Source organism: Malaclemys terrapin, chromosome 6 (genome assembly GCF_027887155.1).
Source record: "Malaclemys terrapin pileata isolate rMalTer1 chromosome 6, rMalTer1.hap1, whole genome shotgun sequence".
Classification (NCBI taxonomy): Eukaryota; Metazoa; Chordata; order Testudines; family Emydidae; genus Malaclemys; species Malaclemys terrapin.
This window is the reverse complement of record NC_071510.1, coordinates 87,424,013-87,440,841: the sequence shown is the minus strand read 5'-3', so window position 1 is coordinate 87,440,841 and position 16,829 is coordinate 87,424,013. Positions and strand designations below refer to the sequence as shown.

Sequence of the window (16,829 nt, the reverse complement as noted above, 5' to 3'; positions counted from 1 at the left end):
CTGCAACAGAGTAGCCGGTCTTCCCAGCTCAAGCCAAAAGCACTGTTCCCCACATTTCAATGATCACACTAAAGTCTGTGCAAGGTTAACTATCACTTCCATTTCAGTCAGTCCAAAAGTAGTCATACTGGTACCGGCAATGCCTGGTTGTGAGAATGTGTGGGGAAGAAAAGCAATTTAGAAGCCGCACAGGTAATAGACATTATAAATACCAATGGATGTAATGACTTTTCCCCAGAGGAGATGCCTCACCAAGCCTACATTTTAGATAATTTCTCTCTCCTTACCTCCTTCTTTTGCCCACTCCAGTCTTTGTGGCTTCTTCCATGCTGCTTCCTATGCTTGGATTGATCTGCTTATCCCAGCACATCAGGTTCCCACCCTCTCCTTATTAACATTATTTTTAAAGACTCCATTTTTCTGCAAGAGCTTCAAGCATTAACTCATGTCAGTCAAATGCCTTCTTTACGTCAATATTACATAACTGGGAGGAGAATGATGAAGACATTGGTGATTGAAAAAAGTAACATTTTAAGATAATACTAATTCTGGTCTATTAATGTGTCTTTGACACTGTAGGCTCCTCTAGGTAGGGCCAGTCTTGTATAGCACAGAGCACGTTATTGGTACTTAAATAATAAAGTACATAAATATAAATTAATAGCTTAATTAGAATTGACAAAAATCATTTATTGGAGACATGAGTTTAGTTCTCCACAGGATTTACAGACGCACAAAACAGAAAAGGTGAGTCCTAGGTAAAATACCTTTCAGCTGTTTAGTGGGACAAACAGAAATTGAAGACCATTTTGTTTACAGAAAGGCATGTCCTTAGGAAAAAAAGACATCAGCTCACTGCAGTCAAATGAACTGTGGAAGCAATAATAAACCTACAGGCACAGCACTGTCAAATCAAAGTAGTGGGAGATCTACCAGTGTAAACAGAGTGAAAACAACAAATTTAAACATGTAAAGAAACACAGGAGGGGGAGAACATGTGACATTGCAAAAACAAAGTTGAAGGAACAAAATGTTGCTGATATCAGTGCAGAAACTGATAAGGAGTAAAGGTTTAAATGGACCTATGAAAATTAACTATAAGAATTCTTGTCTGACTTTAAAGCACAGTGAGATTAAAGTTTGTTTACGACAACTTGAAAAAGGGTGCAAAGTTTTATGGATTGAAGAAACATAAATGAACATATTCTACTTAGAACAGGAGGCAGGGTAGATGGCTACACATACCAATGTATTTCGGGGATGCTGCCACTGCAAGAAACCTCTGTAAGATTGCACTGTTTCTCTTATAGCATTTGATGCAAGGGATGCTAAATATCTCTTCTTAGTGTTCTATTGTGTAGAGTGTGGGATCAGAGAAACCCATGAAGTCAGTCAGCCTGCAATTGAGCACCAACCTATTACTCCAATTATTTGGGAGTAGGGTGACCTGATGTCCCGATTTTATAGGGACAGTCCTGACATTTGGGGCTCTGTCTTATATAGGCACCTATTACCCCCCACCCTGTGTCCGGATTTTTCACACTTGCTCTCTGGTCACCTTATTTTGGAAGGAGAGGACCTACTACAACTAGGGAGGAATACAAGCGTCTCTTCTGAGAGTTCCCTACTGAAGAGGAGCAGCTGCTGTCCTCCATAGCTTCGTAGGAGATACAAAATCAAGTGGTGGTGGTAGCAGCTCAGAGGATGTCACTAATGTGTGGGATGCTCTACTGGTGAGATGGGCTCCACTGAGAAGAAATTGTGTTCTGTATCCTGCCTAAAAGTAATTTTATGATCAGGACTGAAGGAAGCAAACAGCAAGGAAGCATTACATATTGCAGGGAAGAGGCAAGCCATAGAAGCCCGAAAGAAGTCGGAGAAAGAAGTGGGGAATCTAATAGTCCTGGAGATACCAGAAAGGGAGCAGCATGGGGAGAGCAGAAGAGGAATAAGGACATGTGTGTGAAGTGGCACTAAGAGGAAGTGATTATATATCAAGTGCCCCTCTCCTAACTTAAAATAAGTATCTATTTTTGCTGCAACCCTGTAGCTTGCCTTCATTCAAATCCCAGTAATTCCACCACCAGAATCCTTTGACTTGCTATTTGTGATGTGCTAAAAAAATCAACTACCCTCATTCCAATAAGAAGCCCCATTTCACGATTTCTTCACAATTCCAATAAGACTATTAAATGACAACAAAAACATTTAATTAAAACTTGACACTTGGTATCATTACTACATGTCCATAAAGTAAGCTTCTGAGATTTTCGCAAGTAAAAATAGATTTAACTATCCCTTTACCTCTGCTTTTGTAGAATATGTCTATTTTCAAATGAGAACAAGGCAAAAGTATAAGAGTTAACTCAATACACAAATGTTGGGAATGAAAAAAAATTACTGGATAATTGTACACATTCCCCTATTACTGCAGGATTTAATCCACAGAGAGAGGGCATATTAATATAAAACTGAATTTACCTTTGATCCTAGTGAAAAAAGCCAACAAATTTGTTAGTCTCTAAGGTGCCACAAGTACTCCTGTTCTTCTTTTTGCGGATACAGACTAACACGGCTGTTACTCTGAAACCTGTCATTATAAATTTGTTAGTCTCTAAGGTGCCACAAGTACTCCTCTTCTTCTTTTTGCGGATACAGACTAACACGGCTGTTACTCTGAAATGCAGCAATGAGTGCAACTCTTATTAATGTTAAAAAAGAATTCTACAGATCCACAAAGGGACAAGAGACACCACAATTAACTAAGTCAGAAAGAAAAGGATTTAATTTCATTCAATTTTGACTGCAAGGGATCATTGTGCATATAGAACAAGAGATACAAAAGGGATAGGGTACTCTGAAGTTAATAGTACAAATGAGAAAGAGAAACAGAATAAAAGACCGAAATTTACCCTGGCTTCCCATCAATGAGGCACCTAACCAGGGATGGCTATTGATCAATACAAGATATCACTTACAATTGGGATCTAAGTGCTTTACAGTTATGCAGCCCAGGGATCAAGAGGCTAAAACCAGAAATTGAGCTCTCCTTTCCCTAGTGAGAGAGTGTAATATATAGTTACCCAATTTCTTTTTTTTTTTTAAATAAAAAATGAACATTGTAAGTAGCCTACTGTGAAGTACTGTTAAAATCTAAAGGGCTCTATATGGTGGGAAAATCTCTTACATTGGTGTTTAACAGAATTGTTGATTCCTTAGCAGATTATAAACTTCTGGGATACATTTGGCAATAATCACATCTATGCAGCTATTGGCTGCAAATTAAGTTGCTAGAGGACCACTTAACTCAGGGTTACTGTATCCTGCTGTGAAGTGGAGGAAGGTTGGTTCTTTCCTCTTCACTTCACCACACTTGGATCCATCACCAATAATGTACATTTACAGAATAATTATTTTAAAAAACTGGTACAATTCACACAGTAATTTGTCACATTTATGATTTTCTTAGGTACCTGATTACACAGAATCCTTCAAGAGCAGAATCTTTTCAGTTTATCACATATTTATCACAGACACCTGGAGTGTAATATTGCCCCCCTTGAAGTCAATGGCAAAACTCCCATTTGACTTCAATAGGGCCACGACTGCAGCCAGAAGTGTGAAAATGTGCCCAACCTCAGAATCAATTTATCAATATTAATATATTACATACAAAAACTGTGTTAGGAGTATTAAGTTTGCAAAGTCAAGCACTCAAAAGTTAGAAAATGCAGCACTGAAGTTGCTCACACAACCTTAATTCACCGACCTCCCCTTCGGCATATGCATTAGATACAGACTTTAATTCCTTGATCACATACTATTCTTTTTCCACAGGGTGGATGAAGCTCAATGAATGTGTAGCTATTCAATATTTATTTTTATCATCATCAGTCAATGTGTGATGTCATGCCTTATTTACTGCACACAATCCCAATTCTATACTGAATACTAAGCTATCAGTCTCTTTGTGGGCTTTTTTTATGGCACTCATAGTAATATCTGACTTAGTGAATTTCTTTTCATCCCTATTATCATCCGCATTTTACAGTTGGGGAATTAAGGCACAGAGATTAAATTGTCAAAATTGTTCACTGATTTTGTGTACCCAACTTGAAGCATCTTATAAAAAAATGCTTCGTTTGCTATTCAGTCCTGCTTCACTTCTTGAGCAACATCCCTCATGTGCACTGAATGGAACCTGTTTGGAGAATTTTACTTTAAATTCTACTGAGCATATCCAAATGGTAATTTTCAGTGGCTTATAATTCTGCTAACTGTATGGATTTTCACAAGGACAGCAAAAGACACCCCCTGGCCCATGGCAATGCCCCTGCTGAATTTCAAGTCTGTGCTCCAAAGCTTGGAGGCACTAGACCTTTTAATAAAACACTTGTAAGAATTTTTCAGCATTGGGAAAATAACATTTTTCTTTAACATCCTTCATGGAAATAGATTAACCATTTTTACTGAAACTTATGGGGGAGGAGGGGGACGTTAAGCCTCAGATAGACACCTGGAATAGGAAATTTCAGCACAAATGGTTAAAGTTTTGCAAATTTACAAGCAACTGAAAACAACCTTCTAATGGAAAGTATTAGGCAATGTCAGCTCCACCTATAATTACACAGGTATGAGTTCAGAAATATACTGGAAGTTCTCTGATGAAGAACATGCATAACATTAAGGCATGCATTACATGGATAGGCAGGTGAAACATTACCCTAAAGAAATCCCCAGCTACCAGTACCAGAGATTAAAAATCAGACAAGAATATTTACCATTTTTAAAAAAATCCCACAATAAAGTAATTCATTTTTAGTTAAACACTAAAACCACATTCATGCTTAGCTCAGTCAAACATCAGAAAAGAGTTAAACACAACACTGATTACAATGCACTGCCATAAGGGTGTGGGGATAATTCAGTGTTCTTTTGGGATTCAGAAAGCAGTGAATTACCCCAATATATATATTTGTCATGACAACTTTACAGTGCCTCCTCCCCACTTCCTACACTCCTAGGAGAGGCAAAGGACTCAAGAGCCAAGACAAACAACAAGGATAGCAGGCAAATAGGCTAAGTGCCTCAACATAGCATAATGTTATGAAAGGAAGTCATTGATAATCATAGCCTCTCCTTTAAGTTAACAGATCAATCAGACTGCAAGCTGTCAAAAGCCCAACTTTTTGTTTTTTTGTGGTGGGGATGTAATTCAGTCTTACCACATTGAACAACTTTTCACCACTAAAAATACAATATGCAAAACATTAACAGATATTATTTTGGATCTCTGATAGGTAGGTTCCTGCTAGTCCATTTGCTTAGTGTGTGTTTTATAAAGTAAAGAAACTATTGTGGCACATACATCCTGGACTGGAGAATAAATATCAGAACTTTGGTGTTATACATACTTGAACCAAGTTCAGAGAAGAGTACAAAATTAAGGTCCATCACGTACGTGAGGAGAGCATATTCTTGGGCAAAAGTAAGGTTAAGTACTAGGAAAATCCTCCACGAGTGAATCCCACACACCTCATGCACCTGCTTCCTTACTTTCTGCAGGATAGAATAAAACTGAAGTATGGATGGAGAACAGGCAAAGGTCTAAGGAGATGGTTTAAGGGTAATCCTCAGCCACGATCCTTCATATGTCACTTTACTTACATTACAAACTGTCTGAGGCAAGGACCATGTCTTGTAGGATCAGAGCCCTAGAACAATGGGGCCCTTATTTTGGTTGGGGCCTATGAGTTCTACTTTAAGACCCATCTCTTTTGTAAAGCACTTTGGGATCCACAGATGAAAAGAAGTACACAAAAGCTAAGTATTATTATTAATATATTAAGATTTTAACTATGTGATCCATTTATTGGCTTTATTCCTATTGCTGAACAGGAGGGATTTGGCTATAGGTACACTTCCCACCATTACATAATTAAATTACAACCATCTTAGTACAGGAATAAGCTGATCTTGATAAATGTACATAAAATACAAAAGATAAGCGAATAGACCTATGGGGGTTCCCCAAATGCATAGTTTTGATTACTTGCTGAATCTCTAGGGCAGTAACAGAAGAGGTATGTCCATCTGTTTCCGTTAGTCACAGTTAGGGAAGTTCAATACTATTAAAATATTTACTAAGAACTTATGTATTGGAAAGTTATTCTGCCAAGTCCAGCATTTTGTTGAATTCAAACTACAGTACACCTCTACCCTGATATAACGCTGTCCTTGGGAGCCAAAAAAATCTTACCGTGTTATAGGTGAAACCGCATTATATTGAACTTGCTTTGATCCACCAAGGTAAGTGCTGCCTGGCGGGAGCCCGCACCCCAATCCCCAGCCCTGAGCCCCCTCCCAGAGCCAGCACCCCATGCCCCTTCTTGTACCCCAAACCCTCTCCTGCACTTCATGCCCCTGCCCCAGCTCTGAGCCCCCTCCCAGAGCCAGCACCTCGAACCCCTGCCCCAGCCCTGACCTCCCTCCCGGAGCCAGCACCATACCCCCTCCTACGCCCCAACACTGTGCCCCAGCCCAGAGCCCCCTCCTGCACCCCAAATCCCTCCCAGAGCCCACACCCCCCTCCTGCACCCCAACACTCTGCCCCATCCTGGAGCCACCTCCTGCATCCAAACTTCCTCCCAGAGCTTGCACCCCACACCCACTCCTGCAGCACAACCCCCTGCCTCAGGCTCAGCCTGAAGCCTCCTCCCACACCCCGAATCTCTTGGCCCCAGCCCAGAGCCTGCACCCCCTCCCAAACCCCAATCCCCTGTCCCAGTCCGGTGAAAGTGAGTGAGGGTGGGGGAGAGCAAGCAATGGAGGGAGGGGGATGGAGTGAGTGGGGTGGGGCTTCTGGGAAGGGGCGGGGTAGCTCCTGGGTTGCACTTAAATTCAAAAAGTGATCTTGTGCATAAAAAGATTGAAGACCACTGTTTTAACCTAAAATAATAACATTGTAGTCCAGATTTCTCTCTGATTTATGCCTATGCGCCTAATGTATATCTCCCTTTGCTACTGAGAAGTCCTGTACAAAAAGAACACTTGCTGACAGGCTCAAATGTAACCTCCTCTTTAAGCCCTTTAAAAAATAGTTTAATCATTACAAGGGGAACATCTATCAGCTGTGTTAAACCACAAATAAACAAAGACACATGCCAATATGCAGGTCACAGGGTCACAAGCTCCATTCTTTTGATCCACAGGGGTTTGAAATTTACAACAGCTCTGGTTTCTGAAGAACCTGGAAAACAGGATTCTTGTCAGTTCCAATCCCCTGCTGATTTACAAGAATAGAACTGGCAGGAAGAACTGATGGAAAGTGACAGACATTAGCGTGTATGCGTACAGAAACTTAACATCCTCGATTTGCTGTTGACTCATTCAGATGAAGAGCTGAGATTGTTACATGTTTGTAGCCTTTGTTTTAGAGAGCTAGTAATGAAAAATCTAAAGAGATAAATTTAAATATTTTATCCCAATTTTGTATTGCAAAATTGTAAATTGCTAAGGATATGATGTGCTGATACAGCTGAATATATGAATATAAAACTGGGCCAAGATTTTCAGACAAGACTAGTGATTTTGGGTGCTGAAGTTGAAACATCTTAATGAGACCTGATTTTTAAAAGAGCAGTTGGCTCAGTATTTTCTGATAATCAGGCCCCCTTCACAGATGTCTGAAATCATGTCTCTTCTGAAACATTGTATTTGAAAACAAACAAAAATAAAGAAAAAATGTCAATGATTATGCTATCACCTATTATTAAATTATCTGAACTCCCCTAAATGCTGTCCACACGCATATCAATTCTCCCAAGATAAGGCTGTAATCAGGTCCCATTATAAGCTCAGTTTTTAGCTTCTTTATAACTTTGGCTAGAAAAATTGGTTTGGCTTGAAGATTTCCAAATTTACTTTGAGGACAAAAAACTGTTTTGTTATCTGCAGTTTCTCCTCCTGTTTCAATTTTTATATAGCATTACAATACTTTTTCAAATGAAATCTTCTGATCTTGGTTTGCAGTATACAGATATGCTTATCGACATTATTTAATATATCTGAACCACAGAAAACAAATGTTGAACAATTTGTAATATAGCCAGAAAAGGTTACTTAAAAAATTGCCATGATCAAAACTCACTAGCAAAGGGCATGCCAAAAGGTGTACAGCCACTTGCAATCTCGTTTGTACAGAAAAATGTACTTTTATATTCTGTATATTCTTTCAGCAACAGAACTTCTAAAATATTTCATGTTTCACTTTAAAACATCCCTAAATTGTGTTCTCTTTTCTGGAAATCACATGCAATTGTTCTGGAAAGAAATCACATTTTCAAAAATATTAAAAGCAGTTTACATATTAGAGACAAATTTTGCTTTTTAAACAAAAGCACTTGAAGGACAGCCTTTTAAATGGTTTTAAATGTAAGAACAATTATAAGTTGATGTCTCTCAAAGAACACAAGATCCTGAAAGCTCCAGGTCAACCTGTGTTTATGCAGGATTCGGAAAAAGAAGATCAAGAGTCATATAGGGAAACTGACAGGTTTCAGAGTAACAGCCGTGTTAGTCTGTATCCGCAAAAAGAAGAACAGGAGTACGTGTGGCACCTTAGAGACTAACAAATTTATTATAGGGAAACTGGGGACAGTAATCAGAAAATAAGGAAAAGATAGAAGCACTGGAGAAAAAGTGAGTGAACCAATTATTCATACATTTAAAACTTACTCTTTTTAAAGATAAATCATGATCACTAGCCCTGTGTGGATACAAAATTTGTATCTGCATCTGATCCACGATCTGCAGAAATGATCTGTGGATAGAAAGCAGATATCCACAGATTTGCAGGGCTCTAATGATCATCTATTACAAATGTCATGGTTTATTTAATAGAACTATGAAAAACTATTTTTGTATTTAATTTTCTTGTTTTTTATTCAATACATAATTATGGAGCAACAGTAGCTACTCCATGGTTTAGATCAGGCCTGCACAACATGCGGCCCGGGGGCCACACGTGGTCCGTGTGGGCTCACTGTGAGGCCCGCAGGGGGTGAATAGGCAAGCGGCGGGTGAGGGAGGGGGGGCTGAGGAGGTGAGTGGGCGGGCAGATGAGCCGGCGAGCCGGAGGGGTAGGGGGCTGAGGAGGCGAGCGAGCGGGCAGTGGTGGGGGGTGAATAGGCGAGCCGGGGGAGGGGGGCTGAGGAGGCGAGCAGCAAATCGGTGGCTGACCTGTTCTACCGATCTGGTCTGGCTCCCATCCCCTCTCCCAGAGCCAGCTCCAGGCACCAGCAAAACAAGCAGGTGCTTGGGGCGGCACATTTCTAGGGGCAGCATTCTGGCGCCGACTCCGGGGCATGGGGGAAAAAGTGCCCCCGCCGCCCCAGTTTGCCACCCCAGCTCACCTCCGCTCCGCCTCCGCCTGCACCCCTGAGCGCGCCGCCGTCGCTCCGCTTCTCCCACCTCCCTCCCAGGCTTGCTGCGCGTGAAACCGCTGTTTCGCAAAGCAAGGCTGGGAGGGAGGAGAAGCCGAGTTGTGGGGCGCTCGGGAGAGGCAGCAGAGGTGGAGCAGAGGTGAGCTGGAGCGAGGAGTGCTTCCTCTACCCCCCCCGTTACTTCCTGCGCCCCCCCACCCTAGCTCACCTCCACTCCGCCTGCTCCCCTGAATGTGCTGCTACTCCGCTTCTCCGCCCTCCCTCGCCTGAGAGGGAGGGGGGAGAAGGGGAGCGGCGGCACGCCCGGGGGAGCAGGCGGAGCAGAGATGAGCTAGGGCGGGAGGTTGCGGGGGGCCCGCAGGAAGCAATGGGGAGGGGCAATGCAGCACGCCAGGGGAGGAGGCGGGATTTGGGGAAGGGGTTCAGAAGGGGTGGAGTTGGGGCAGGGCCAGGGGCACGAAAAAAAAGGGGAGGCGGCCAAAATATTTTTTGCTTGGGGCGGCAAAAATCCTAGAGCCAGCCCTGCCCTCTCCAAGGGTTGCAGCTGTCTGGAGGTGCCTGCCTTCCATGCCTTCCTCATTCACACCTCAGTCATTCAACAGGGCAATTGATTACAAAGTAGGGGGAAGATCTTATTCTACTTCTAGCAAAAAGACATTTTTCTTTTACCTTAATTATACTACATTAAGGGCCCGCTATAACAAATTACCGAGGTTCAATACTGCTGTTTTGGTGGGGCGGCGCTGGGGAAGGAGGGTTTGTTTCCGCAGGGCAGGTGGCCCTGGGGTGCGTGTGTTTCAGCAACGCTGGGGGGGGGTTGTTTCCGTGGGGCGGGCAGGCGGCGCTGGGGGGGGGGGGGGGGGGAGGAGGACAGTTGGTGGCGCTTGGGGGGTTTCGGTCCTCAGCTGTTTTCTTTGGAGTAATATGGCCCTCGCCGCTTTACGAGTTGTGCAGGCCTGGTTTAGATTGATGCTAGTTTCCCATTATAAAACTAGTTTTTAAGCTCCCCACAACTTCTATCTAGGAGACCAGAAGGAACAGGGATTGGGGTAGGGAACTAAGAGGTCACATGGACCCTGGTCTGAAAATGGGAGTTCTGGAGGAGGAGCACATAAGGGGCATGGAATAGAGGTGTGGGACAAAGGGAAGTAAGACATGGAAAGTGAGTGCTGGGGACCAGAAAAGCCATGAGAGAGTGTAGTGCACTGAGGGTGGCATGAACAAGGTTGCACAGGGGACTAAGACAGAGGATAAGGGTACCAAGAAAAATAAAAGGGTGCATGGAAGAAAAAAGAGGTATGGGAGTGTCTGGAAAGGAGCGTAAAGCACTGGGAGACACATAGGGGCACAGGACCTGGAGATGGCAGAACATGAGACATTAAAGAGATGTGATAGGGACTAGAGTAGGGCATGGAGAGTTACAAAGAATCAGGAAGAGGCACAGAGACAAATGCAGAGGACCACGATAAATCATTGAGGGGGTGAGTTACAGGTAAAAGTGTGAATAAAAGCTTTAAATGCTTACAATTTTTTAGTCTGAAAGGATGAAGGGTTATATAGCTGTGGAAAGGCCAGACATTGTACCATTGGGGTGTTTTTGAAGGTGGACTTAAAAAAAAAAAAAAAAAAAAGCCAATGAAAAAAAAAGCTGGACTCAAATCAAACACTTTCAATCTTAACTCTTTTTTTTTAATTTTGATTATTTGGGCCCCTGCCTGTAAGGTGTTAAAATAATGTTTGCCAGTATAATTCATTAAATGCACAATTTTACATTAGATTTAAAACCTGCTTGAATGAGGATATGTTTTTCTGTCAGTTTTGGCAACCTGGAAGTATTTCTATTTTTGGTACTCAGTTTCTGTTTATAATATATGTTTTGTTAACCCTTTTCTTCTTTATATTTAGGCCAAGTCTACACTATAAACTTATATCCGTATAACTATGTCACTCTGGGGTGTGAACAATCCTCACGCCTGAGCGAAGCAGTTATACCGACCTTAACACCCACCACCCACGCTCCCGTGTAAGCAGTACATAAATGGGAGAGCTTCTCCTGCCGACATAGCTACTGCCTCTCATGGAGATGGAGTTACTAAGCTGTTGGGAGAGCTCTCTTCTATCATCTTAGAGCGTCTTCATCACATGCACTACAGCGGCGCAGCTGCGCCAATGTAAATTTGTAGTGTAGGCCTGCCCTTGCACTACTTATTAAGAGTGGGCACTAGTTCTAGTGGTCTCAAATGTGCAAAATGCACACCGTGAACTATATAACCAATGCTAGGCGGCCACATTTTAAATACAGCCTTTGTTACAAAGTCACAAGCTATATGTCATAAGTTCCGCAGTTTAGAGGAAATGCAGCTTTACAATAGCATTTCAATGACTCATGAACATCAGCAACTTACATGTCTGAAAAGTGAAATGGATTGCCTTATTCAAAATTTGATCTTTAACACAGATTATTTTACACACTGATGAAATAGAAAACTGATTATACATGAGCCTTAAATACACTGACAATTTCCTACATCCACTTGTAAAACAGTAAAGTTGTAAGTCACTATTTTGGCAATTTTTCCCTACTGGTAATGCTCATCTTGTAAATATACACAAGTATGTTTTGTTAACCCTTTTCTTGTTTATATTTAGGCCAGGTCTACACTATAAACTTATATCAGTATAACTATGTCACTCTGGGGTGTGAACAATCCTCACGCCTGAGTGAAGCAGTTATACCGACCTTAACATCCACCCACCCTTCCGTGTAGGCAGCACTACATTAATGGGAGAGCTTCTCCTGCAGACATAGCTACTGCCTCTCATGGAGGTGGAGTTATTAAGCTGACAGAAGAGCTCTCTTCTATCATCTTAGAGTGTCTTCATCACACATGCTACAGGTGTGCAGCTGTGCCAATGTAAATTTGTAGTGTAGGCCTGCCCATACACTACTCATTCATAAGTGATTTTGAAAAACAACAAAAAAATCACAAATCTTTGTCATTTTGTTCTCTGCACTGTACAATATTATGAAGCTAAAGTTTACTACATTGATTGCACAAATATAAAGCATGACTTTCTTTTTTGAGTGCCAAGTTTGTAATAATGTTCCACCAACATACAATTTGCCTCCTCTTCTTGTAGCAAGATAATCAAAATTAAACTAAACCACTATATCAGTGATCCCCAAACTGTGGGGTGTGCCCCACTATGGGGGCACAGAGGATCATTTGGGGCAGTGCACAGTGGGGCCCAGGCCAGTCCCCACAGGGGGTGGGGAGGGAGCACAACCAACCCCCGTCTACCCCCAGCTCTGCTCCCGCCTCATCCGCAGCTACATCCCCAAACACAGCCCAGCCCTGCCCCAGGTCGCAGCTCCCAGCTGCAGCCACAGCCACAGCTCCAGCCCTTGACCGTGGCCTGCTTCCTGGATGCAGCCCCAGCCGCATCTCCCGTGGGGCGTGGACAGATTACATTATAGGTTGAGGGGGGGGATGACATAAAAATGTGGGGCCCACTGCACTATATGTAATTAAATCTCTACACTGCATACTAAAAATGGGTTTGTTGGACCTGGACTTGTGGACTTGGTGTTCCCTGAGCTTCCACACTGTATCGTACAACTTGGTTTACAATTCCTGGAACCAGCTTTTACGGGACCATACTGCACTATGCAGACCTTCTGACTCGGGTCCACAGCTAGACCTGCATCTATACTGCAAAATAATAGGGCTTGGACCAGTCTCACAGCAGGACTTGTGTTCTGACCTACCTCCCACCCCAAAAGGATCCTAGGACCTAGGTCCTGAGTGCTTGCTGACTTGAATCTGACTGATGTGTGTGTGGATGGAAGGGGGGCATGGGTTGGGTTCAAATCAGAGTCAGAGCCGAGGCTAAGGCCATGTCTACACTAGAGAGTTTACAGAGGCACAGCTGTACTGATGCAGCTGCACTGCTATAAGATCTCCCATGTAGCCGCTCTATGCTGATGGGAGAGAGCTCTCCTGTTGACATAATTAAACCATTCGCAATGAGTGACAGTAGCTATGTGGGCAGGAGAGCATCTCCTGCCCACATAGCTCTGCCTATACCAGCCCTTCTGTCAGTGTACTTCTCACTCAGGGGTGTGTTTTTTTCACACACACCCCAGTGACATAAGTTATATAGACAAAAGTGCTAGTGTAGACATAGCTCTAGTGTGCAGTGCAGACATGCCCTAACATGCCAGAAGAGCAGACTGTCAGAGTCACACATAGGTGCAGAAAGGATTTATTTCAAAACCGCAGTTCAGAGGTTAACACATTTCCTTTGAGTAGGGCAGGGGACAGTGTAGTGAATGGCCTCCCCCCCGCCCAGTCTCTCTCTCTCTCAGTTTGGAACGGAGGGGGGAACTTGGCAGAGGGTGATTTGGCTGCTGCTGGTTTCCCTCTTTCTGTCCCAGCTCCTCAGTGCCCCGCGTGAGTCCCTGCCCCTTCTGTACCGACCCCACGAAAAGTGGGCAGAGCCCAGCGTGCCCGGGGCGGGAGGACGCTGCGGCTAGGCGCGGCATGTTTTACCTGTGGATGGAAAGAAGCATCACTTCCGAGCTCTCCCTGCTCTGTTTGTCAATTCAGAGCCGGCGGCACCTAACTTCCCTGCTGCTCCCCCTCTTCCTGTGTTCTCATTGCCTCCTCCCCCGCCTCCATATTGGTTAAGGGAAACGTTTGTAACTGGAGGAAACACAGAGCCTGTTCCCCGAAGGACCACGCCTGGGGGGAGGGGAGGGAGGCCAGCCTCAACTGACAGCCGAAGTGAAGCCGCAGCTACGTACCTGGGCGGGCGCTGGGTAGAGGACTGGGGGAGGGAGTAGGGGACGCCGTAATTAGAAGACACACAACCGAACCAAAATGGCTGTCCTTAGCTTTTAAATCAAAAGCGGAGGTCTTCCCCCGCCCTAGACTACAACTCCCAGGATGCAGTGCTCCATGAGGTCATTCCCATGATGCATCGCGCCATCAGACTCCGTGCCCCTCCCTCCAGACTACAATTCCCAGCAAGCAAAGCGCCCCTCCACAGTGGTGCTGGGGGGAGTTGGTAAATAGTGGCAGAGAGCAATCTCCTGCCTAGAGTAAGATGGCGGCAGCAGCAGCTGCGGTGGCGCTCTGAGCGGAGATAGTCACTCGTTCCTTGCACTGTGGCTCTCACCGTGGGTCGGGGCCGCGGTGCTGCAGTGAGGGCAGAGGCGGAGAGTCGAGTCACGGAGCCGCGGCCCCGGCAGCTGCAGAGAGGGCAGGCGCGGCTGGCGCCCCCTCGGGAGTCGAGAGGTGTCGCCCAGGTAGAGCCCCCCTGGCCGTCGCTCCCGTTCCCAAGGCAGGAAGAGGCTGCTGTGGGCGGGGGCCGCTCGCTGTTTCCCTGCTCGGTGGTGGCTGCGGGCGGCGTCTCCATGTCGGACAACCAGAGCTGGAATTCCTCCGGCTCCGAGGAGGATCCCGAGACCGAGTCCGGGCCGCCTGTTGAGCTCTGTGGGGTTCTCAGCAAGGTGAGCAGCCCCTTCCGCCGTGCCACCCGGGGGACTCGGAGCCCCCCCCCTTCCCTGCGGGTGGGCACCGCGCGCACCCCTGCTCTGCCCGGCAGAATCGGGCTAGGATCCCCTGTCTCGCCGGGGTTACCCCTCCGAGGGGCAGCCCCGCACCCCTTTCCCCCGCGGAGACAGGGCTCTGGCTTGGCTGGGGCAGCGGCCGCCTGACCTGGGGGATACTGGCAGTGAGTCACTCGCAGCAAAACATCCACCCCCAGCCCGCGGGAGGGGCTGTAACGGCCCGCACACACCGCGAGGCCGTCCCCTCCAGCCCGCCCTGCTGCGAGGGGAACCCCCGCAGTACTCCCAACTCTCCCCCTTCTCTCGGGGAGAAGCTAAGCGCCGCTTTCAGGGCTCTCCTTCCTGTAAACCAGGCGGGGCGGGGAGCCCTTCCTCGCGGAGAGGCTGTGGAGACTGTCTTAAAATCCATCCTCCAAACGGATGGGGGAGTCTCGCCTCCTTCCCTTCCTAAATGAGGAGGCATCCTCGTCATGAATGAGCGTCCCCTTGTCCCTTCTTTCTCGATCCCCACCCTTTGATTCATCCTCCCCAAATGTAAATTTTGGGACAGTAAGGTCTGTAACTAGAATAATTCTCCTGCAGAATGTGAGTGCTGGCAGCGAGGGCATCTCCATTCATCAGGTTTTTGACTGGAGCCTGGCAATCCTCTCCTAGGTAGTGTATGTTGCGGGCTAGGTTGTAATGATACCTGTAGTGACTGGTGTGGGACTCCACGCTGAGCCTGTATGGGGAAGAGGGAGAGTTCCTGGGGTTGCAAAGGAAAAGCTTTTTGTTTGTTTGTTTTCTTGTCAAGACTTTTTTGCAGGAAGTAGCAGCATGTGATGTGTACATACAAATCACTTCTAATCAATAGGGATACGTCAAAGAGGAGTGGCATGGCCTTTAATCGCAGCATCAAAACAGTGCAATAAAAATCCCTGGTAGTAGGAGATCCGGGTGGAGAAGAAGGAAAAATTGCACGGATGCTTGCTTTTTTAAAAACAAAAAAAATATGTTGCTTATGTTTATGATGGGGGGGGGGGGGAAAGAGGATTAAACCTATTCCTTCCTTTTTATTACTGTAAATTTAATAAAACAGTTTATGACATGTGTGAGATGAGGTTAGGGAATTCAGTTTTAAGGAGTATTTTAAAGACTAAATATTCTGAGTGAACAATTTCAGTAGCAGAAAGTAACTTGTCAATATATACCCAAATGTCCAGAGAATTAAAATGTTGTTTTTGCATCTCTTTGTCACCCTACACTGTAAGGAGGGGTTTAAGCCAGAACTGAATGCATGATTCAGAATCCCATGACTTGTGAACATCCCCTGTATACTTAAAAACCTATGGTACTGTGTTTTTTGAGGGAGTAGGACTCTGTTTATGAACTCTTTCCAATTAAAAAAATGTGTCTGAGCTCATAGAGGGGAGCAGTGTTGAGGAAAGGAGGCTGGCCTTGGCACACTGATCTGCAGGATCTCATGTCTGATGCTGGGGAGGGGACAGGAGGTACATTACCGTGGGTTTTTTACATGATTTGGTTCAGAAATGTGGCTTATTGCCCAAGATTTCTGCAACGTTACCTCCATATTAGGCGATCCAGATCATAAAGTAAAAATCTGATATTTGTTTGTAGTATGCCATCCATTTTAATATTGGCAAAAGAAATGGAGTCTAAAAATTGCCTTCTAGGTCTTAATGATGGGTTATCATTATGCTAAATCCCAAGGTGTTTCCCAAACATCTATGTATTATTATACATGCAATATGTGCATTTTTTAGAGTTTTGTTTGTAGTTTTTATGCTCATATTATAGCTATTGCCTTTCCT

The 16,829-nt window shown here is 44.7% G+C and overlaps 2 protein-coding genes across 4 annotated transcripts in view; one reads left to right on the top strand and one right to left on the bottom strand.

The window, feature by feature from the left end:
- POLK (DNA polymerase kappa) overlaps positions 1-14,437 on the bottom strand; it is a 106,082-nt gene extending 91,645 nt beyond the window's left edge. For both annotated transcript variants that reach the window (XM_054032582.1, XM_054032578.1), the window contains exon 1: positions 14,251-14,437. The gene's annotated coding sequence lies outside the window, so the exon portion shown is untranslated. The remainder of the gene's footprint in view (positions 1-14,250) is intronic.
- Positions 14,438-14,553: 116 nt separating this feature from the next.
- The window catches only part of CERT1 (ceramide transporter 1), a 156,087-nt gene continuing 153,811 nt past the window's right edge, over positions 14,554-16,829 (top strand). Inside the window, exon 1 of one of the 2 annotated variants that reach the window (XM_054032583.1) lies at positions 14,554-14,958. In XM_054032583.1, the coding sequence (XP_053888558.1) occupies positions 14,863-14,958 (96 nt within the window). In that variant the 5' untranslated portion in view covers positions 14,554-14,862. The remainder of the gene's footprint in view (positions 14,959-16,829) is intronic. The other variant, XM_054032584.1, reaches the window with a different exon arrangement.